Genomic DNA, 19,777 nt, shown 5'->3' on the forward strand with positions numbered 1-19,777 from the left:
AAATGCCCATGATTCTTAGATAAGTTTCGATAGGGTGGGTCCCACCGACTCAACACAAACCCATGCATAGGGTGGGGCCTACCATTTTCCATCATGTGTTTTATGTGGTAGGTCCCACGATCTCCAACAAGTTCATGTATATGGTGGGGTCCACAATTTTACACATCAAGTTTTGACTTGATGGGTGGGCCCATTTTTTGACACTCGTGAATGCTAGATTATACAGAAATGATATTCTGACACCCCTAATGCAATAATTATCATTGACTGCCGTTGATATTTTGGTCTTTTTTTAATCCAAAAACTCTACCATGTGTATTTTGGTCACAGAATGATGCATCACCTAATTTGCAAAATTCGCTCAAACATGTTAACATGATGAGTCTAATGGCAAATTTCAAACTAGAACACTCTTTTTGCAAATAAAGCAAGACTTCATTTCAAAAAAAAAAGAAAAGACAACATGGGACAGTGCAACTATTAAAACATGGTTGTGCTAATATCATTTCCCTTTTTTTAATGGTTCCTTCAATGCTACATTTCATAGCATTTCTTCTGTCTTCTTCTTTCTGTAAGCTATATGAGGAGTGATAGTGGTAGTGGTTTGAACACACACACAAAGATAGTGAGAGAGATAGAGATAGAGATGGAGATTGAAGGAACATGTGAGAATGTGAATGAGTCTCCATTGGAACAGTCACAGAGGCCACAAGAGTGGCATTTTTCGAAAACATCCGCCTACTTGGTGTGGGAGAATCTTACAGTGGTGCTCCCAAATTATGGTAAAGGCCCAACCAAGAGTTTGCTTCATGGACTCAACGGATACTGCGAACCAGGGCGGATCATGGCTATCATGGGACCTTCTGGTTCTGGAAAGTCCACTCTCTTAGACTCCTTAGCAGGTAATCTTTCTTTCTTTATTTATTTTTTTCACTTTTGGATTAATTGGTTAATGTATTTGTTTGTTAAGAGACTGTAGTAATATGAAGGATGAACTAATCATAGAAGTGTTACACTGAACTCCATACTTTGCAAGCTTATCAGCATTTTCTTTGGCACAATATGTAATGGAAAGCATTATAAATTCAGCTTTTTGATGAGATTTGGCGATCTCCAATTACAGATCATGACCTCAATCAAGGCAGAGTTTCATGTTTATTAGTAAATAGCAAACCCAAAATGGCAAATGTTGAACTGATACAGAATCCTACAACTTGTTTTTTGTTTTTAGTTTCTGGCTCTCTTCATCTTATTCAGAGTAGAATATAATTATTTCTTTCATAGCGAAGAAAGAAGATTATTTTGATGCATTTTTCGTTCTGGTTTGTTTCATGTTTCTTTATCTACTCTGTCAAAGAGTTTGTTAGATTGCTAGGCCCTCTTGGGGTGCCACATCAGCCCTTATTTGCAAATATATATATTTTTTAGTTTAATCTTATTTGCTAATGTGTTGGGGGATTCCATGTGAAAGCAAAATAGTCCCACATCGGAAAAGTGTAACGATGTGGATAGGCTTATAAGGGAATGGGTTCCCTCCCCATAACAGCTAGCTTTTGAGGGCGAGTTCTGCCCGGGTCCAACCAGTGGTATCAGAGCCGGGCACGTGGTAACCCCGGTTTAGCTTCTAAGGATGGAAAAATTCCTCGGGGAAGATCTCGTAGTTCCCACGTTCCTGCCGCGTGGAGGGGCGAGATTGTCCATGGTGCTTCCACGTGGAGGGGGAGATTGTTGGGGGGTTCCACGTGAAAGCAAAATAGTCCCACATCGGAAAAGTGTAACGATGTGGATGGGCTTATAAGGGAATGAGTTCCCTCCCCTTAACAGCTAGCTTTTGAGGGCGAGTTCTACCCGGGTCCCAACATAATGTGACATTAAGGCCTCTTTGGAATCCATTAACTATATCATTTTTGAAACTGTTTAAGAATTATCAAATCTAACTTCAAAACCATTTGCACATAGGTTTATATAGAGAAAACATTTGAAGGTATCTAAAGAGGCCCTAAACAAACATTCGAGTTTAGCATTCTGGCATTCCTGTGATGAATCCAATCGGTTTTGTTGTCCCAACAATCTTTAATCAATCTTTAGGACAGAGCTTTCAGGATTGTAGAGCAGAGTGAAAGAATCACTATTGAGAATACACCTACCATGAATTGTTAGCATAATTTATCGCCAGTTACATTCTTTATATTCTCTAATCTTTTGTTTTTGAACAGGGAGACTCGCATCGAATCTTGTCCTGACAGGGGAAGTTCTCCTTAATGGGAAAAAAAAAAGGCTGGATTATGGAGTTGTGGTAACTGCAACCTTTTTCTTTATTTATTTCAATTTTTTACGTCCTCTTCGCAATTTTGAGTATTTGGTAAGTTTTCAGGCTTATGTGACACAAGAGAACACAATGCTGGGGACTCTCACTGTCAAAGAAACCCTCACCTACTCTGCTCATCTGAGGCTTCCTACTACTATGAGTAAAAGAGAAATTAATGAGGTGGTGGAGAGCACACTCATACAGATGGGTCTTGAGGGCTGCACAGATAGAACCATAGGGAATTGGCATCTAAGGGGTATAAGTGGAGGAGAGAAAAAGCGACTAAGTATCGCTCTTGAGATCCTTACACAACCTCATCTCTTGTTTTTAGATGAACCAACGAGCGGACTAGACAGTGCGTCGGCTTTCTTTGTGATTCATACACTAAGAAACATAGCCCGTGACGGAAGGACCGTTATCTCTTCAATCCATCAGCCAAGCAGTGAAGTGTTTGCACTTTTTGATGATCTCTTTCTCCTCTCAGGCGGAGAAGCTGTTTACTTTGGAGATGCCAAATTATCTATAGAAGTATGAAAGAATGTTACAAAGATTGATTGATGCTTTTCATTTTTCGAAAAGAGTTCGATGAAAATATTATTTGTTTTGGTTTCTTTTACAGTTCTTTGCCGAAGCTGGATTCCCCTGTCCTAGCAGAAGGAACCCTTCAGATCACTTCCTACGTTGTATCAACTCTGATTTTGATCGCGTTGCGGCTACAATGAAAGGATCTCAAAGAATTCGTATATGTTGGGTAGCTTTTCTGTTTAAATTTTCAAATTCTCAAACCATCATATTCCAAAGAATGAATTCTTACAGTTAACCTGTTTGATATGGTTTTTTTATTCTTAATTCAAGGAAAGTGAAGCAACCTCAGATCTTATATTGAAAATGGGGACTAGTCAGATCAAAGCAATGCTTGTCAAGAAATACAAGTCCTCCGAGTACGCAAAAAAGGCCAGAAGAAGGATTCAAGAAATCTCCCTCATTGTATGCATATCTGAATCAAGAATCAAAATTCCAAAATAGATAAATAAGTCCTCTTTGTGAAACAACCAATTCCTCCAAAAGCTTAAGCTGTTAGAGTTGGTGTTATTTAATCACTTATACTACAACACTCCCGTCATGTGTGGCCCCTTGTTTTGGGTTGGCCTTACATGTGGATTTTTTAATATCAAAAGAGTTGGTGGGTTTTGAACCCAGGACCTGCGGCGAGGCAATGGCTCTGATACCATGTGAAACAACCAATTACTCCAAAAGATTAAGCTGTTAGAGTTGGTGTTATTAAATCGTTTATACTTCAACACTCTTTCTATTTTTAGGCTTCTTTTGCTTAGAACATGAACTGATTTGATACCAATGCAGGAAAGGTCTGTCGTTGAATGGAACAAGGGCAGCCAAGCCAGCTGGTGGAAGCAACTCTCCACATTGAGTAGGAGGTCCTTAGTGAACATGTCCAGAGACATAGGATACTACTGGGTAAGGATCATAATCTACATAACTGTAGCAATATGTGTGGGGACTATCTATTTCGATGTCGGAACAGACTATACAGCGATATTAGCAAGAGCATCCTGCGGCGCATTTGTTACTGGATTCATGACCGTTATGTCCATCAGCGGCTTCCCATCATTCATCGAAGAAATGAAGGTGTTTAATTAAACTAAATCTAATAAGATTGTTTTGTTTTTAACTACAATATTTACACAAAACAGGGCATCATGTGTTTTCCCCTCCTTTTGTCGCTCGTGGCTAGTTGTTTAGCCTTCCTCTTTGTAGTTCTTCTGAATCTATTATATAAAATTTTAAATCCACCCTAAAAAAGGATATTGCATTTACACAAAACTGTTAAACAACCAATTACTCCAAAACCTTAAGTTGTTAGAGCTGGTGTTATTTAATAATCTATACTTCAGTACTCCCCCTCATCTGTGCCCCCTCTATTTTTTAGATTTGTAATACACATAGATTTTTAATATCAAAGAGTTGTTGGGTTTTGAACCCAGACATGCCGCGAGGCAATACCTCTGATACCATGTGAAACAACCATTTACTCCAAAAGATTAATCTGTTAGAGTTCGTGTTGTTTAATCATTTATTCTTGAATACAAACAGTTTGTTGTGTTGTTTTGTACAGGTCTTTTATCATGAGAGGCTCAATGGGCATTACGGGGTCGGTGTGTTCATCCTTTCGAACTTTATCTCTTCCTTCCCTTTCGTACTTGCAGTGACTCTTTGTTCGGGGACAATACTGAAGTGCCTTGTGAAATTTCATCCGGGTTTCTCCCATTTTGCATACTTCATTATGAATTTGTTTGGTGGCATTGCGGTTATAGAAAGCCTTATGATGATTGTCGCGTCTTTGGTACCGAACTTCTTGATGGGCATTTTAATAGGAGCGGGACTTCAGGTAAGAAGTAGATTCAAACCTCCATCAAACTTTATACCAGATGCATAGCTCTGATTTCCTAAGATTACTTCTTGTGAAACAACCACCAGTTACTTCAAAAGCTTAAGCCTTTGGAGAATGTGTTATTTAATCTCTTATACTTTAACACTCCCCCTCATGTGTGGCCCCTGGTTTGCCTACACGTGGCACATGTGGCCCCTCTTTTGGTTTGACCATTCCATGTGGATTTTTAATATCGAAGAGGTTTGAATTGAGGACTTTGCTCTGATACCATGTGAAACAACCAGTTACTCCAAAAGCTTAAGCCTTTGGAGAAGGCGTTATTTAATCTTTTCTTACTTCTTACTGTTCTTCTCTTGGATGCCTTCTCAGGGAATAACAATGATGTCAGCCGGGTTCTTCCGATTGCTGTCTGATCTTCCGAAGCCAGTTTGGCGCTACCCGATTTCCTATATCACTTATGGAGCATGGTCATTTCAGGTAATTAGTTTTCCTTCATGTCTTAGGCCTTGATTGTTTTAGATTTTTGGAACTGATTTGTGTGTCCAAAACTGATTATTGGAATCAAAATTAATATAAATTTGAGTTAAACAATCAGTTTTGGTCTCATATTCTGTTCTCAAAAGCCAAAACAAAAGAGGCCTTAGAGTTACTAACCATTGTTCAGTGTGAAACAACCAATTACTCCAAAAGCTTAAAGCATAAGAATTGGTGTTGTTGAACTTTAATCATTTATACTTCAACACTCCCCCTGGCCCTTTTTTGGGGCTGGCCTTTCACGTGAATTTTTAATATCAGGGAGCTGTTGGGTTTTGAAAACAGGACCTGCCTTAAGGCAATAGCAATAGCTCTGATACCATGTGGAACAACCAATTACTCCAAAATCCAATTAAAATGTTAGAATTGGTGTTGTTTAATCATTTATACTTTAACATTCTGAAACTTGGGTGGTCAGTTTGGGCAAGACTTGACCTGGTCATTCCCGGGTGATGGGCTGACAAAACCAGGCTGGATGCCCAAAGGCGATGGGGAGCGGGGCCCCCACTCTATCCCTCCACCTTGTAGAATGTCACCACACCCAATAAGCCTATAAAATGAGCTTATAAAAAGTTAATATATGATATATTAAATTAGCTTATAAAATAACTTTGTAATCAAATTTTAGAGTCGGCCTTGTGACCTTGTGACCATGAAAATGATCAAGCAGTATTTCCCCATGATTCCGATCTAGAGTATGCTTATATCCACTGATTAAAGAAATGACTATCAGGAATGGAGTAATCCTTTTTTTTAGAATGAAACTAATGAACAATGGATTAACATGCAGGGGGGATTGAAGAATGACATGATTGGGCTTGAGTTCGACCCATTGACACCTGGTGATCCGAAACTGAGCGGGGAGGACGTCCTCCAAACCATATTCAAGATTAGTGTGAAGCGCTCCAAGTGGTGGGATTTAGCATTCATCTTTGTCTTACTTGTATCCTACAGATTCATCTTCTTCCTCATACTCAAGTTCAAAGAGAGGACATCTCCATTGTTTCGTATGCTTTATGCCAAGACAACTCTTCTACAGCTAAAGAAAAGAACTTCGATTAAGAGAATTCCATCCTTCTCGACCTCCTCTAGGCATCTCTCGCTCCGTCCAGAGCCTCTTTCTTCGCAAGGGGACCTCGCATCACCGGTCCACTAACAGCTTTAATCAATACCAACACAATTATAGTGTCCCTGAAAGTTCAGATAATTTGAGAAAATGTTTGCAATTTCATGCATGTTACGCATATAAGCAAAGAGACATTACCTGGTTCATTGATATGCATGTTCAATTTCATATTTTGATTCATTTGTGATAGGAAACATATATTATAAAATATTATATTCAGTATATAAATGTGAATGAGACAATGTTTCACTGCAATTATTACCCCAGTGTGATATGTGTATGGTTTGTGATGGATCGTGGGTGCGCCAATTCATGAAAAGTAAAAGAATTCAATTCTAGAAGTAACCCACCAATTTCTGTCACATGGGATTGGATTTCAGGTGATTGAGAGGAACACAATGCCTTCCTTTTGCTCTAATGCCTTAGAAGACAAAAAAAGACTTTTTAGATGAAGCACGGCCAAAGTGATGGCTCTTAATATCGATACAAGCATAATGTAAATGACACGTCGACACACGCAGAATGTGAAGGACTCATTAAATGTCGATGTGCGTAGAACACAAACGACGGTGTTGATGCATGTAGAATGCAAATGACTAGAGATCGACAGGTCCTGTCAATTAATCTCTTAATCAAACAACACAGACAAGATCCAATTCGAAGGATAAATACTCACAGGAGAAATACTCACCGGAGAAGATGAATCCATTTAGTCAGATCTTCAATTATTGGAGACTACTGCAAAGCAAAACTACATTGCGGAAAAGTAAAGTAAATGCAAAGAAAAATTAAGAAGTGTTTAATGTTCGGTTCTGGGACCTCTTCCTTTGATGTAGTCATTCCTTTTTATAGCTTTCCTCTGTAACTACTCACAACTGCTCCGTACCTTGAGAGCAAATTTTATGAGACTACCCACTTTTTGTTTGAATTTTAAACTTTAATTCGTTTAACACTAATTGTTGCCTCCATCTTTTGAAATAAGTCTCTATTAGCATGCAACTGCAAAATAAGTGGTTATTACAACGTAAATGATTTGATCCACACGGGCGGGTTATTAGCCAATGACTAGGTCGTACGTGACCAATTTCAAATTAAAAATAGGTGTAAACATTGCACCCCATATTCCTTCGACTGACGAAAGGAAATCGTTGGAATGAATTCTAGATTGAATTTAACACATTAGTTGTGTAGATGGATTAAGGCTAGAAATATCAGTCTACACCTTAGACATTTGGGCCCCATGTAGGCAAAATTGATATTATTCTAGTACTTAAGTAGGTCTTCGTTAGTTTTCGAAATTCAAAATTTATAATGTTCACATGATCATGTTGTTTCTTCCTTAAATTATACATTTCCCCAAATTCTTTATTTTTCATCATTGTCTTCCTTCGATACCTTCCTCAGTTGGTGGAATACGGTTAGGGATTCTCTGATTTTAACTTTTCATCACCTAGCATTCTTTTGAGTTTTCATTTCTTTCACCTTATCAATATAGTTTTCTTCCACACCCAAGTCCTCTAAATCAAAGTCCTCGAAACCATATTCTCTTGTCCATGCTTATGTATCTGACCCAATTGAAAGTTTATAGAGGCTCAAGGTAGTCTAGGATAACGATTCACCAATCTATTCTTCACAAATTTTCTCCTCTATTCTAGATACGAATTCCTTTACATTAGGATTGCATTGCCCTGAAAGTTCTCTAGAAGAGCTTCAAAAGATCTTTCCTCAAAACATGGTTCGGTTTCCAGGAGAGCCCATATGTGGAGACGAACTGCCCCACCAAGCGTAATTGCCTTTGCTTGGACAGTTACTCATCACGCTGTTAATACTTGTGACTGGCTACAAAAGCATGGTTTTCGACTTGCTAGTAGGTGTGTCCTATGCTTACAGGACTGTGAGACATTGTTAGGACCACTAATTTCCTTTCTTTTAGAAGATTTTAATTAAGCTAGATTTCCATATTGCACTATATTTCTATTTTCTTATTTCCTATTCTGCTAATCTATATTTCCTATTTTGCTATCATTATTTTCTATAAGATGTAGATGTCGTATGGCTTTTTGAGCAAGAAATAAAATCACATTTAGTGCTTGGCACGTTGGAGGTCGAGTTTCCTCGAATTAATTCATTGGAGGCCTGAGTTTCCTCGAATTAGCTCACTTTCTTCTCTCTTTTCCTCTCAATCTATCAATATTCTTCTTTATTTTCTATCTGATAGAACGGCATTCTATCAAGTTGGTATAATGTGATAATCGAGGTGGCGAAACATATTTCGACAGAGATCAAAATTTTCCACAGATTAAAATCGAGTTTTTGCGGTGGGATGGTAGCGATCCGATTGGATGGGTGTCTCGAGCGGAGCGATATCAAACGGCGGTGGATCTCAGGGTCGCAATCGCTTCTATCAATCTCGAGGGAGATGCTACTCAATGGTATGATTGGTTTGAAGCAACTTGTCATGGAATTCCTTCAAGTAGGAATTCGTAAAAGGTTTATTAGTTTGTTTTGGCCCATCTGGGTACGAAGATGTCCATGGCGAGCTAGCAAAAATACAGCAAACAACAACTATCTTAGAATATCAAGGTCGCTTCGAACGACTCTCAAATCGAGCTAGAGATTGGTTGGAGCCACAGCTGGTTGGGACGTTTGTCACAGGACTCCTTCCAGACATTAAGCGTGAAGTCAAGATGTATCGTCCTCGCACGATGACGGCGGCTATCTCTTATGCGCGATTGCAGGAGGAAAGACTAAATGAAGATAGGCGACGTTCGTATGATGGCTTTAGTGGCCAACCCCCTGATTTTCTTCAAGAAGGTCCCATCGAATCCACGGGTCGTAACATGCATGTGAAGCGGTTGACGGAAGAGGAACTCAAGGACCGAACGACTAAGGGGCTATGTTTGGCACTGTGATGAGAAGTGGCATAAGGGTCATCGTTGCAGACAAAAACAGTTGTTGATGATCGAGCCAGCTAGCTATTCCGACGATGATATGAGGATAATCAACCCTGAGGACAAGGTTGAAATTAAGGGCGGAGGAATGTTAGGATCACTTTCCTTTTTTTTAGAAGATTTTAACTAAGCTAGATTCCATATTGCACTATATTTCTATTTTCTTATTTCCTATTATGCTAATCTATATTTCCTATTTTGCTATCCTTATTTTCTATAAGATGTAGATGTCGTATGGCTTTTTGAGCAAGAAATAAAATCACATTTAGTGTTTGGCACGTTGGAGGTCGAGTTTCCTTGAATTAACTCATTGGAGGCCTGAGTTTCCTCGAATTAGCTCACTTTCTTCTCTCTTTTCCTCTCTCAATCTGTCAATATTCTTCTTTATTTTCTATCTTATAGAACGGCGTTCTATCAGACATTGGATCACTTATTGCTTCACTGTCCTTTTTCTTTTTTACTATGGATGGACCTCCTTAAATCTTTCGGTGTGTCGTGGGTACTGCAAGAAAGAATCATACTTGATTGGGACAGGGCTTTTTACAGGAGGTTGGGTCAATCGATGTGGATGTCAATCCCCTACGCCCTTATATGGCAAATCTGGATAGAAAGAAATAATAGAATCTTCAAAGAACAAGGAAGATCCCGGCACCACATCGCTCTTGATATCAAACAGAAATTCATAAGTGGGTTCAAATCAGAAAGTAGGATCCCATACTCTGTTGGCGACGTTCTGGGCCAATGGCAATCGGTGGTAAATGAGGAGAGATCTCTATGCAGGATCTGCCCGATATGGATTCCTCCACTGACGGGGCGGTTTAAACTTAACTTCGATGGAAATTCTCTCGGAAATCCTGGTGTTACGGGTATAGACGGCTTAATTAGAGATGAAATAGCAGTATCTTAATGTCCTACTCTGGGCTGATTGGGATACGTGTCGCAAACAAAGCGGAAGCCTCTACCTTACTGTTTGGTTTGTGTTGGTATGAGAAGAACAATTTGGGACCCTTCATTGTGGAAAGCGATTCGACTAATAGTATTGCGTGGGCTTCGAATAGGAGTAGTGGGTCGTGGCGTCTACGCAATATTATTGATGAGATACGGGATCTGGTTCTCTTTCTTCATCAAGGATCGATAGGCCTCAAATGCTACTATCAATCCATCATCTCTTGGCATCTCCTTCTTAAGGTAGTGTGCGGCATTTACATTTTTCTTTTCATGTAATTGGGGACATCTTGTCCCCTTACTCTATAATGCCGTTTCATTATTGAAATAAAGTTTTGTTACCTTTAAAAAAAATCCTCCTCTGTTATCTACAGTTTTGTATTCCGGTCTTCGACTACAAATTCATTTCATTTTAAGATAGGCCCAATGAGTCCTACACTCTTGGATATAGCCGGCTTATAGTGGTATTCCTCCTCATGGTGAGGATTTTTCTGCCGATTTTAATTCTGTTGAAGATACATGTCCTGGAATTTGATTAAAAAAATCCACCTATTCTATGTATACCTCTCTTTATCTGCATCTGTGTCATTACCGATAAAGAATATCTTTCTTTCCTTATGATTTGGGTGTGTAGGAATCTCTTATCCACTAAATCTTGTAAAGTTGTCAAAGCCAAATTGAAACCGGCTTTAGCTCTTGCTCAAGGACAAAAGTTAGGCCTAGGCCCCATGGTTCTATCTGCAATTTATCATGGTTGTCATGATTTCATCACATTAGAATCATAGTCATCTGGAGGTCCACTCTTGATTTTGCAACTTTGGCTCCATCTCTATTTCCCTGAACTTCTATCGACCCTTACAGATATTCATAATACTCTTACTTAGGGGATTCGAACTTTCTTCTTTCAAAGAAAATCCCCATTGGCTTTTTAAGTCTGTCTATCTTTCATGTTTAACTTCTAATTTAGAATGACTTTTAATCCCATTTTTTCCACTCAGTCCTTATGTGATTTGGGGGATCTAAATTTTAATCCCTCCCTAAAGTTTCTAGGCAAAAATTGTTGTGGAGTAGAAACTTATTCATCTCAACTATCAGCTCTTCTGATTCGTTTGACTCAATCAGTCTCTTACTCGACTGTTTATTTTGTCAACCAAGGCTTTTTTATCAGAGGGTGTTCAAATCTTTGGTCGAGATGGCTACTGTTTCGTCAATTTATCAAGAATTGAAGAAAAAATTTCGTATTTAATTATTTATCATGGATCCCAAATCAACTGACACTTTCAACTCTTGGTGGGGGAAAATATATCCAAGGACCATTACATTGTCTTCTAGAATAATTAGTCATTACCCCTGACCATCGATTTTCAGGAGAAGAAATCGATCGCATCGATTTATCAACTTCAAAATTTGTTGATGCAGGTCCTTCGGTTAAAGGAAGGAAGCCGCGGAGAACATCAGTTCATAGTTGTCCGATGTATTTTTTTTTTTTTGACATGGATATATTATAAATGATGGAAAAAACATGAGACCGAGATGGAACTCCCATATTTACAATAGAAAACAAGAAGACAAAAGAGTCGAAATATACAATCAACGGCCCACCACTCCTAAGGAGGAAGATGGTCAAACCACCTAATAGGACCACCAGATACACCACGCTTGGCAAGCGCATCCACCTTATCATTTGCCGATCTTCTGACATGTTGATATCCGATAGTTATCCGATGTATGATTCTTAGCTTTCTTATATGAATTATTTTGGTGAAACATCAGAATTGGCCAAGACTATATCATATGATTCCTCATCTGTCGAGACCTCATCTTCTTCAGAAGAGATTGCATATTTTTTCTTCCCGAAGAGGAACTATTAAAATAAGAAGTCGGTAATTGTTTTGCTCGATTTTAATGAAAATTTTAACTCTCGTCGCTGTTGAACTATACTATTCGTCTTTGACAAAAGCGAACCAAACCAATTCCAATCAACCCAGTTGTCATTCCACCATTTTGGCCGAGGAACAGCGGTGATATGGCGAATACTAAAGAGGTTTCTCAAGGGATTGCACAAAGTTCTATAAATCCTCTGTCTTCTAGTAATAAATCTTTTAGTTCTTTGTCATGACCTAACCTGAGAACTCCTCTTATCCCTGATCCTATCTCCCCAATTCGGGGAGAGATACCAATTTTGGAGAGGCTATTCCCTCAAGCTCTGGTTCTTGATTTCAAAATAAGTAGCTCTAACATAAGGGAAAGAGAAATCAAGAAATCCAATGTTACTAGAGTGGAAGAGATGACTAGTCTACTGGTCAAAGTGGAAAAGGATGGTGAAATTCTAAAAATCACTTGGGGGAGGGAGACAAATGGAAATCAAGAAAGGAGAGAATGGAAGAAACTCTAAGACGAATAGGTAAGGAGTGGAGAGAAAATTGAAGTTGTTAGATTGATTTAAAAGTTAATATTCCCATTAATTGTCTGAAATAAAATAAAGGTCTCTAAAATAATAATAACGGCTCTAGCATTAACCCTATCACTTAATTCCTCGCTCGCCTCAATCTCCACATCACAAAGATCTAAGCTACTCCTCAAAATATGAAAAATATAAGATATAGCGGAGTGAGCTACCGCTCAGTAGGTGAACAAGTATCTTATATAAGTTGGATGAAGTACACAACACGTCATGAGCAAAAGCAATAGAAAAGCATTGGCTATTTTGTAAACATGCATTGTATCTTGACAAGAGTATTTGTAAATACCCGAATTATCTCCTTTCAAAAAAAAACATTCCCCTGTAAAAATGAAGGGTGTTTTTGTCAATTACAATTAGACTAAAATTAGGGCTTCTTTAAGAAAGCCTATAAATACACATCTTAGGAGAATTTACAGCCATTAAGAAACCCTAAACTGTTTTTCTACAGCTCTAAGAGAAGATTTTCATGTGGGAAAAGAAGAAAGCCGAGTTTTTGAATTAGAGAGTGAGGATCAAGGTAAGAACTATGTTCTTTATTAATTTTTCTTATTAGAAACCCTAAAACACGAATTATGTGATCTTAAAAAGATGAAAGCTAATGTTTGATTTCATTTGAGATGTGCTTTAGGACTGATCTCGGGTTCTTTAGGATTCTCTTTGTTATGGAATCCTTAACAAGCCCAAGATCGTATCGTTTTGATTTTTAGAAAAGTTTGTCTTGAAGGGTTGAACCTAAAAGTTTAGATTATTTTTACAATAATTATATGTGTAAAATTCGATTGTGAAATTAGATTAGATGAATTCCTCTCATCAATACGATTCCAACGGATTTGACTGCGCGCGAATATGAGCTAAAACGAGAAAGTTATGGTACGTAGAAGTTTTGGTAAGACCGGGGACGAATATGGAATTATCGCAAAAATTTGTGAAACTTCGAAAAGTCATAAATTCTTCGTTTCTTGTCCGTTTTCGAAGCTCTTATACTCTACGGACATGCTGCAAACACGTACTATTTGTTAAAAATAGTTTCAAAATTTTTTGAAGACTCTATAATGAAGATAATTCTAAGATACTAAAAAGCACCCTATGACGGTTTACCGATTCTTTTTCAATGGGGCACCAAAGGGTGTCTTGTGTCAGTAGGAGGATATATATGCCTGATAAGATTGAAATTAATGATGAAACTCATGGAGAATATTTACTCTTGATTGTAGGTGATTATGAAAAGGAAAGTAGTTCGATATCAAGGTACATAATTTCGTACTACTTTAGTGATATGATTTGTCATTAAATGATATGCCCTTTAGATTTGTAACTCTCTATTCTCTTTGAATATAGGAAACCTCTGCCTTAGACTTTGATTTGGGTCTGGCATGCTTATCCCCCATTGACTATAATCTATTGAATTTTGTACTCATTGATGACCTACGATTTTCACTTTGAATATGTGACCCTTTTGATATAAGAACCTTTTAATCATTGTATACCCAACTATTCTGAAAAATCTTATGGAACCAATGTGACACACAATCTTTGGAACTTTGAACGTACCTTTGGACCTTTTGTACATGTGGACACATTTTTTGGAAGCTTAGGTTTATATGTGAACTATAAGGGCCCGCACCAAAGGGGTTTATATGTTGGCTTTTAGCTCCCGTCAGTGGGTGCTATTCGCTGACCCTATCGACAGGTATATGAACTTAGAAACTAGTTTCGAACTGCGGGCAGTCAGGTAAAATAACTTGCTTTTTGGGCTAAGCCGATGACCTTTGGTTGATTGTACCTTTTGATTGCTTTCAGTAATCTCTTGAGACTTTGTAACTTCCCTCTATTGGGACCCTCTTTGATGTGACTCTTTGAGATACAATTTTATGGACTTTGTTTCTCAGTTATTGTAATTGTACCAAGTACCTCATGTGTAGCTTTTGTCATCTTCGCTTATCTATTGACCCTCTCTTTGTAGCATGTTTGACCCCACTTTTGTAGTGCATTATTATGTACTGAGCTTTTCAGCTAACTGTGGTTATATTAACATTTTCAGAGTTTGATCCTCGTGAGATGAACGTGGAAGAAGAAGCTTAGCTTCAGAACCGTAGGAGCTTGGAGATTTTATTTAGCTTATTTGCTTTTGTTTCAGACAGTGAGTATTGGTAAACAAATGTGTAAGACTATGTTTATACTTGTTCATTTTGGTTCATGGGAGAGTTGAGATTGGATTTGGTTATCTTGGGTCCACATTATTTGAGAATTTGATATTTTAATTATAGAATGCCAGGTTTATTTCTGTTATTACTTTGTAGCCTTGTATACTTGTGGGATTTATCTTGCAGGTGTACGGCGCTGCCACATCCTACGCCCAGGGTGGGGTTTGGGGCGTGACAGAAAAATGGTATCAGAGCCTAGGCTTTAGGTCCTAAGTGTTAGAAATTTGAAAAGTGAGGTTGACTAGAAATTTTAGATGTTAGAACCTAGAAAGTTCTTAGCAGATTTTTGAGAGAATAATTTGTGACATTTTGAGACTTAAGGTGTCATCGATGACTTTGTAAGCCAAGAGAATCTTAGGCACGACCTAGTGCATTATGAAAACCTAGATAAATAGTAGATGAATCATGAACACAGTTGATGACACTAGAAAGTAGTGAGTTACTAGATTTGATTATGTACACTATGAGAGTTAAAACTAATAACCCTGTAAGCTATTGAAAGCTAATCTTTGAACTTTTATGGATTTTGAGGAACCGGTTTGTGACATTGAGGGCTAATAAGTCCTAATTTGACTCAAATAATTATCTGAGAGTGTAGAAAATGTGAAATGTTTATTCGATTATGGGAGAATCAAATAACTATCGACTATGATTTTGTAAAAGTTGAAGATCTAGATTTTAAGAAAATTATCGTTTATGTTGAGGATATTAGCATCAATGATGAATAACTAAGAGGATGGCATGATAGACTTGTGTGCACCGGGGACGCCTGGTTGCACATGAGTTAGTTGTGCTATTTAGAAACCACATGATAGACTCACGTGCACCGGGGACGCTTGGTTCAGCATGTGGGTTGGTCGTGTTAGAATGAGATGAGATGGTACGACAAGTTCGAATGCACCAGGGACGCTTGGTTCAGCATGTGGATTAGTTGTAGTTGTGTGAGATAGCATAGTCTCTCATAAGCATTTAGAGTCTTTGGTTTCACAAGTGAGTTGGCCGTGTTGGTATGGGACAACATGGTGAGCTTGTATGCATCTGGAGTGCTTAGTTCGACATGCGAATTAGCTATTTTTTGGGATAAGACAATATAGTCAGCTCATTTGGACTAGGGGCATTGGTGTAGCATATAAGTTAACCACGCTGGTATGGGACGATATGGTGAGTGGTGTGCACTAGAAGCCGTTAGTTGAATTTGTGATTCAGCGTATTGGTGTGAGAAGATATCCAGTGTTCTAAGACAAAGCTAGAGAATGAGAATGAGTTAAGAATTTGACTTTATCTGTGACAGGCACCGTTTGATTTTGCTCTATGATTTCTTCAAATCACAAATATACACCTTATTCATCTTGTAATCCTCTTTGATTGGGAATCTAGTTGATTTGCCCTATCTTGAGTACATCCTCGCCAAGATATTGTTAATTGTTATCCTATTTAGCGAAACATCACCGATCCGATAAGAATTTTGAATCTTCCTTACATTTTCCTACCATACGTGGTACAGTTTCGATTGGTTTTCGATAAACCTCTTTAATCGAATAAGATCAAAGATCATTAGTGTGGCATCTGAATAAATTCCGTGAAAATTTTGCCCTTGAAATTAGGGAAACCGAATTCGGTTCGTATCAATCTCATGTGATATTATGTGTGTTACTGTAATATGAATCTGGCCCTAAGTTTTACCTCAACCTTAGTTGGTCAAATTGAAAAGATAAATTTGGTACTCTGTAAATCTGACGTATATGTCTTTCGAATTTCAACTTTAGAGTAAGTCATTGTAATACGGCAATCGTTACACTCCTTAGGTAGCCATTTTGTCTTCGCTTGTCAGTGGAAAATTTCAAGATAAAAGAAACCTCAGGATAAATAAATTTAGTATTGAACTTGTTTTACAAAGCCTCCAATTTGAAAATTTCAATACTCAGCTACCCAAAAAAAAAACTCAGCTCCCTTGAGGAAACTAAACAACTTGCGCAATTGTACATCGTCATCGATTCTAAAACTAGAAGAGTGCTTCGATTACAAGAGCTCATTGGCAGTCGAGTCTTAAACTATATGTAATACTAATGATCACCAAAATTTTGTTTGAAACCTATAAGTGCATTGTCAAACTGTACGTTTGAAGGTTGGAAATAATTACCTTAGCAAAGGAATTAAAGGAAATTGAATAGAGCAAACTCAATAAATATCATATGAATCCTAGCCTAGGGCTACCTATTATCCCTAGGATATCATATGTCGGCCTTATGATAAGGCCCCCTTAGTAATTGTCCAGTGTGTGAAGTGAATAGGAAAAAAAAATCAAGTATGGAATTATACCTACTTGTCTATTACAACTTAGCTTAAGAATTGTTCAAAATAAGAAGCTAAAGTAGTGAGTAAATTTCGAAGACGAAATTTTTGTAAGGAGGGTAGGATGTAAATACCCGAATTATCTCCTTTCAAAAATTCATTCCCCTCTAAAAATGAAGGGCGTTTTTGTCCATGAGAATTAGACTAAAATTAGGGCTTCTTTAAGAAAGCCTATAAATACACATCTTAGAAGAATTTATAGCCATTAAGAAACCCTAAACTGTTTTTCTACAGCCCTAAGAGAAAATTTTCGTGTGGGAAAAGAAGAAAGCCAAGTTTTGGAATTAGAGAGTAGAGATCAAGGTAAGAACTATGTTCTTTATTGATTTATGTTATTAGAAACCCTAAAACATGAATTCTGTGATCTTAAAAAGATGAAACCGAAGGTTTGATTTCGTTTGATATGTGCCTTAGAACTGATCTCGGGTTCCTTAAGATTCTCTTTGTTATGGAATCCCTAACGAGCCCAAGATCACATCGTTTTGGTTTATAGAAAAGTTCATCTTGAAGGGTTGAACCTAACAGTTTAGATTATTTTTACAATAATTATGTGTCGAATTCGAGCATGAAATTAGATTAGATGGATTCCTCTCATCGAATCGGAGCTAAAACGAGAAAGTTATGGTCCGTAGAAGTTTTGGTAAAATCGGGGACGAATCTGGAATTATCGCAAAAATTTGTGAAACTTCGAAAATTCATAACTTCTTCGTTTCTTTTCCATTTTCGACGCTCTTATACTCTACGGACATACCGAAAACGCGTACTTTCTGTTAAAAATAATTTAAAATTTTTTTGGAGACTCTATAATAATGATAATTCAAAAATACTAAAAAGCATCCTAGGACGGTTTACCGATTCTTTTCCGATGGGGCACTAAAGGGTGTCTTGTGTTAGCAGGAGGATATATATGCCTGATTAGATTGAAATTAATGACGAAACTCATAGAGAATATTCACTCTTGATTATAGGTGATTATGAAAAGGAAAATAGTTCGATATCAAGGTAAATAATTTCGTACTACTTTAGTGATATAATTTGTCATTGCATGATATGCCCTTTAGATTTGTAACTCTTTATTCTCTTCGATTATATGAAACCTCTGATAGCCTTAGACTTTGATTTAGGTCATGCATGCTTATCCCTCATTTGCTACAATCTATTGAATTTTGTACTCATTGATGACCTACAATTTTCGCATTGAATATGTGACCCTTTTGATATAAGAACCTTTTGATCATTGTATACCCAACTATTCTGGAAAATCTTGTCGAACCAATGTAAATCATAATCTTTGGAACTTTGAACGTACCTTTGGACTTTGTGTATATGTGGACACCTTTTGTGGAGGCTTAGGTCTATATGTGAACTATAAGGGCCCGCACCAATGGGGGTTATATGTTGGGTTTTGAGTCCTGTCAGTAGGAACTATTCGTTGACCCTGTCGACAGGTATATGAACTTAGAAAGTAGTTTTAAACTGCGGGCAGCCGGATAAAATAACTTGCATTTTAGGCCAAGCCAATGAACTTTGGGTGACTTTGTACCTTTTGATTGCTTTCAGTAATCTCTTGAGAGTTTATGACTTCCCTCTATTGAGATCCTCTTTGATGTGACTCTTTGAGATACAACTTTGTGGACTTTGTTTCTCAGTTATTGTAATTGTACCAAGTACCTCATGTGTAGCTTTTGTCATCTTCTCTTATCCATTGACCCTCTCTTTGTAGCATGTTTTGACCCCACTTTTGTAGTGCATTATTATGTATTGACCTTTTCAGCTGACTGTGGTTATATTGACATTTTCAGAGTTTGATCGTCATGAGATGAACGAGGAAGAAGAAGCTTAGTTACAGAACCGTAGGAGCTTGGGGATTTTATTTAGCTTATTTGCTTTTGTTTCAAACAGTGAGTATTGGAAACAAATGTGTAAGACTACATCTATACTTGTTCATTTGGTTCATGGGAGAGTTGAGATTTGATTTGGTTATCTTGGGTCCACATTATTTGAGAATTTGATATTTTAATTATGGAATGCCAGGTTTATTTCTGTTATTGCTTTGTAGCATTGTATACTTGTGGGATTTATCTTGCAGGTGTATGGCGTTGTCACGTCCTACGCCCAGTGTGGGGTTTGGGGCGTGACAGTATTAAATCAACATTGGAAATTGCAATGAGTTTTCATGAAACAAGATACAAAAACAACCAAGTACTCACTAATCATAGCTATGGCCACTGTCACCTCCTAACTAATGGACAAGTAGACTCCCGCTTCACATATCCTATTAGCAACAGGTTGGCGATCAGTCCAATGTAGTCACAACCAGTTTCACAGCCCCTACTGGCAAAGGTTGTGTCTAGTTTCATAACCCCTACTAGACGAGATAAAGATCCAATTTCATAGCCCCTACTAGATGAGTTGGGGGACCGATCTCTCGTGATCATGCACCAGTTTCATAGCCCCTACCGTCGGACCCAACACATGTCCAC

At 37.9% G+C, this 19,777-nt stretch overlaps 1 protein-coding gene across 1 annotated transcript; it reads left to right on the forward strand.

Annotated features, from left to right (window-relative positions):
* The first annotated feature begins 614 nt into the window (after positions 1-614).
* Positions 615-6,597, forward strand: LOC143882875 (ABC transporter G family member 15-like). Its single transcript, XM_077386267.1, has 9 exons — positions 615-902; positions 2,217-2,296; positions 2,375-2,836; positions 2,928-3,050; positions 3,164-3,295; positions 3,671-3,955; positions 4,443-4,715; positions 5,088-5,195; positions 6,043-6,597. Exons 1-9 carry the CDS (start codon positions 647-649, stop codon positions 6,406-6,408), a joined length of 2,085 nt encoding a protein of 694 aa, XP_077242382.1. The 5' UTR covers positions 615-646; the 3' UTR covers positions 6,409-6,597.
* Positions 6,598-19,777: the final 13,180 nt, after the last annotated feature.

This window comes from Tasmannia lanceolata, unplaced genomic scaffold, assembly GCF_043159265.1.
Source record: "Tasmannia lanceolata isolate RefF3 unplaced genomic scaffold, GAP_Taslan_0.1 ptg000002l, whole genome shotgun sequence".
Classification (NCBI taxonomy): Eukaryota; Viridiplantae; Streptophyta; class Magnoliopsida; order Canellales; family Winteraceae; genus Tasmannia; species Tasmannia lanceolata.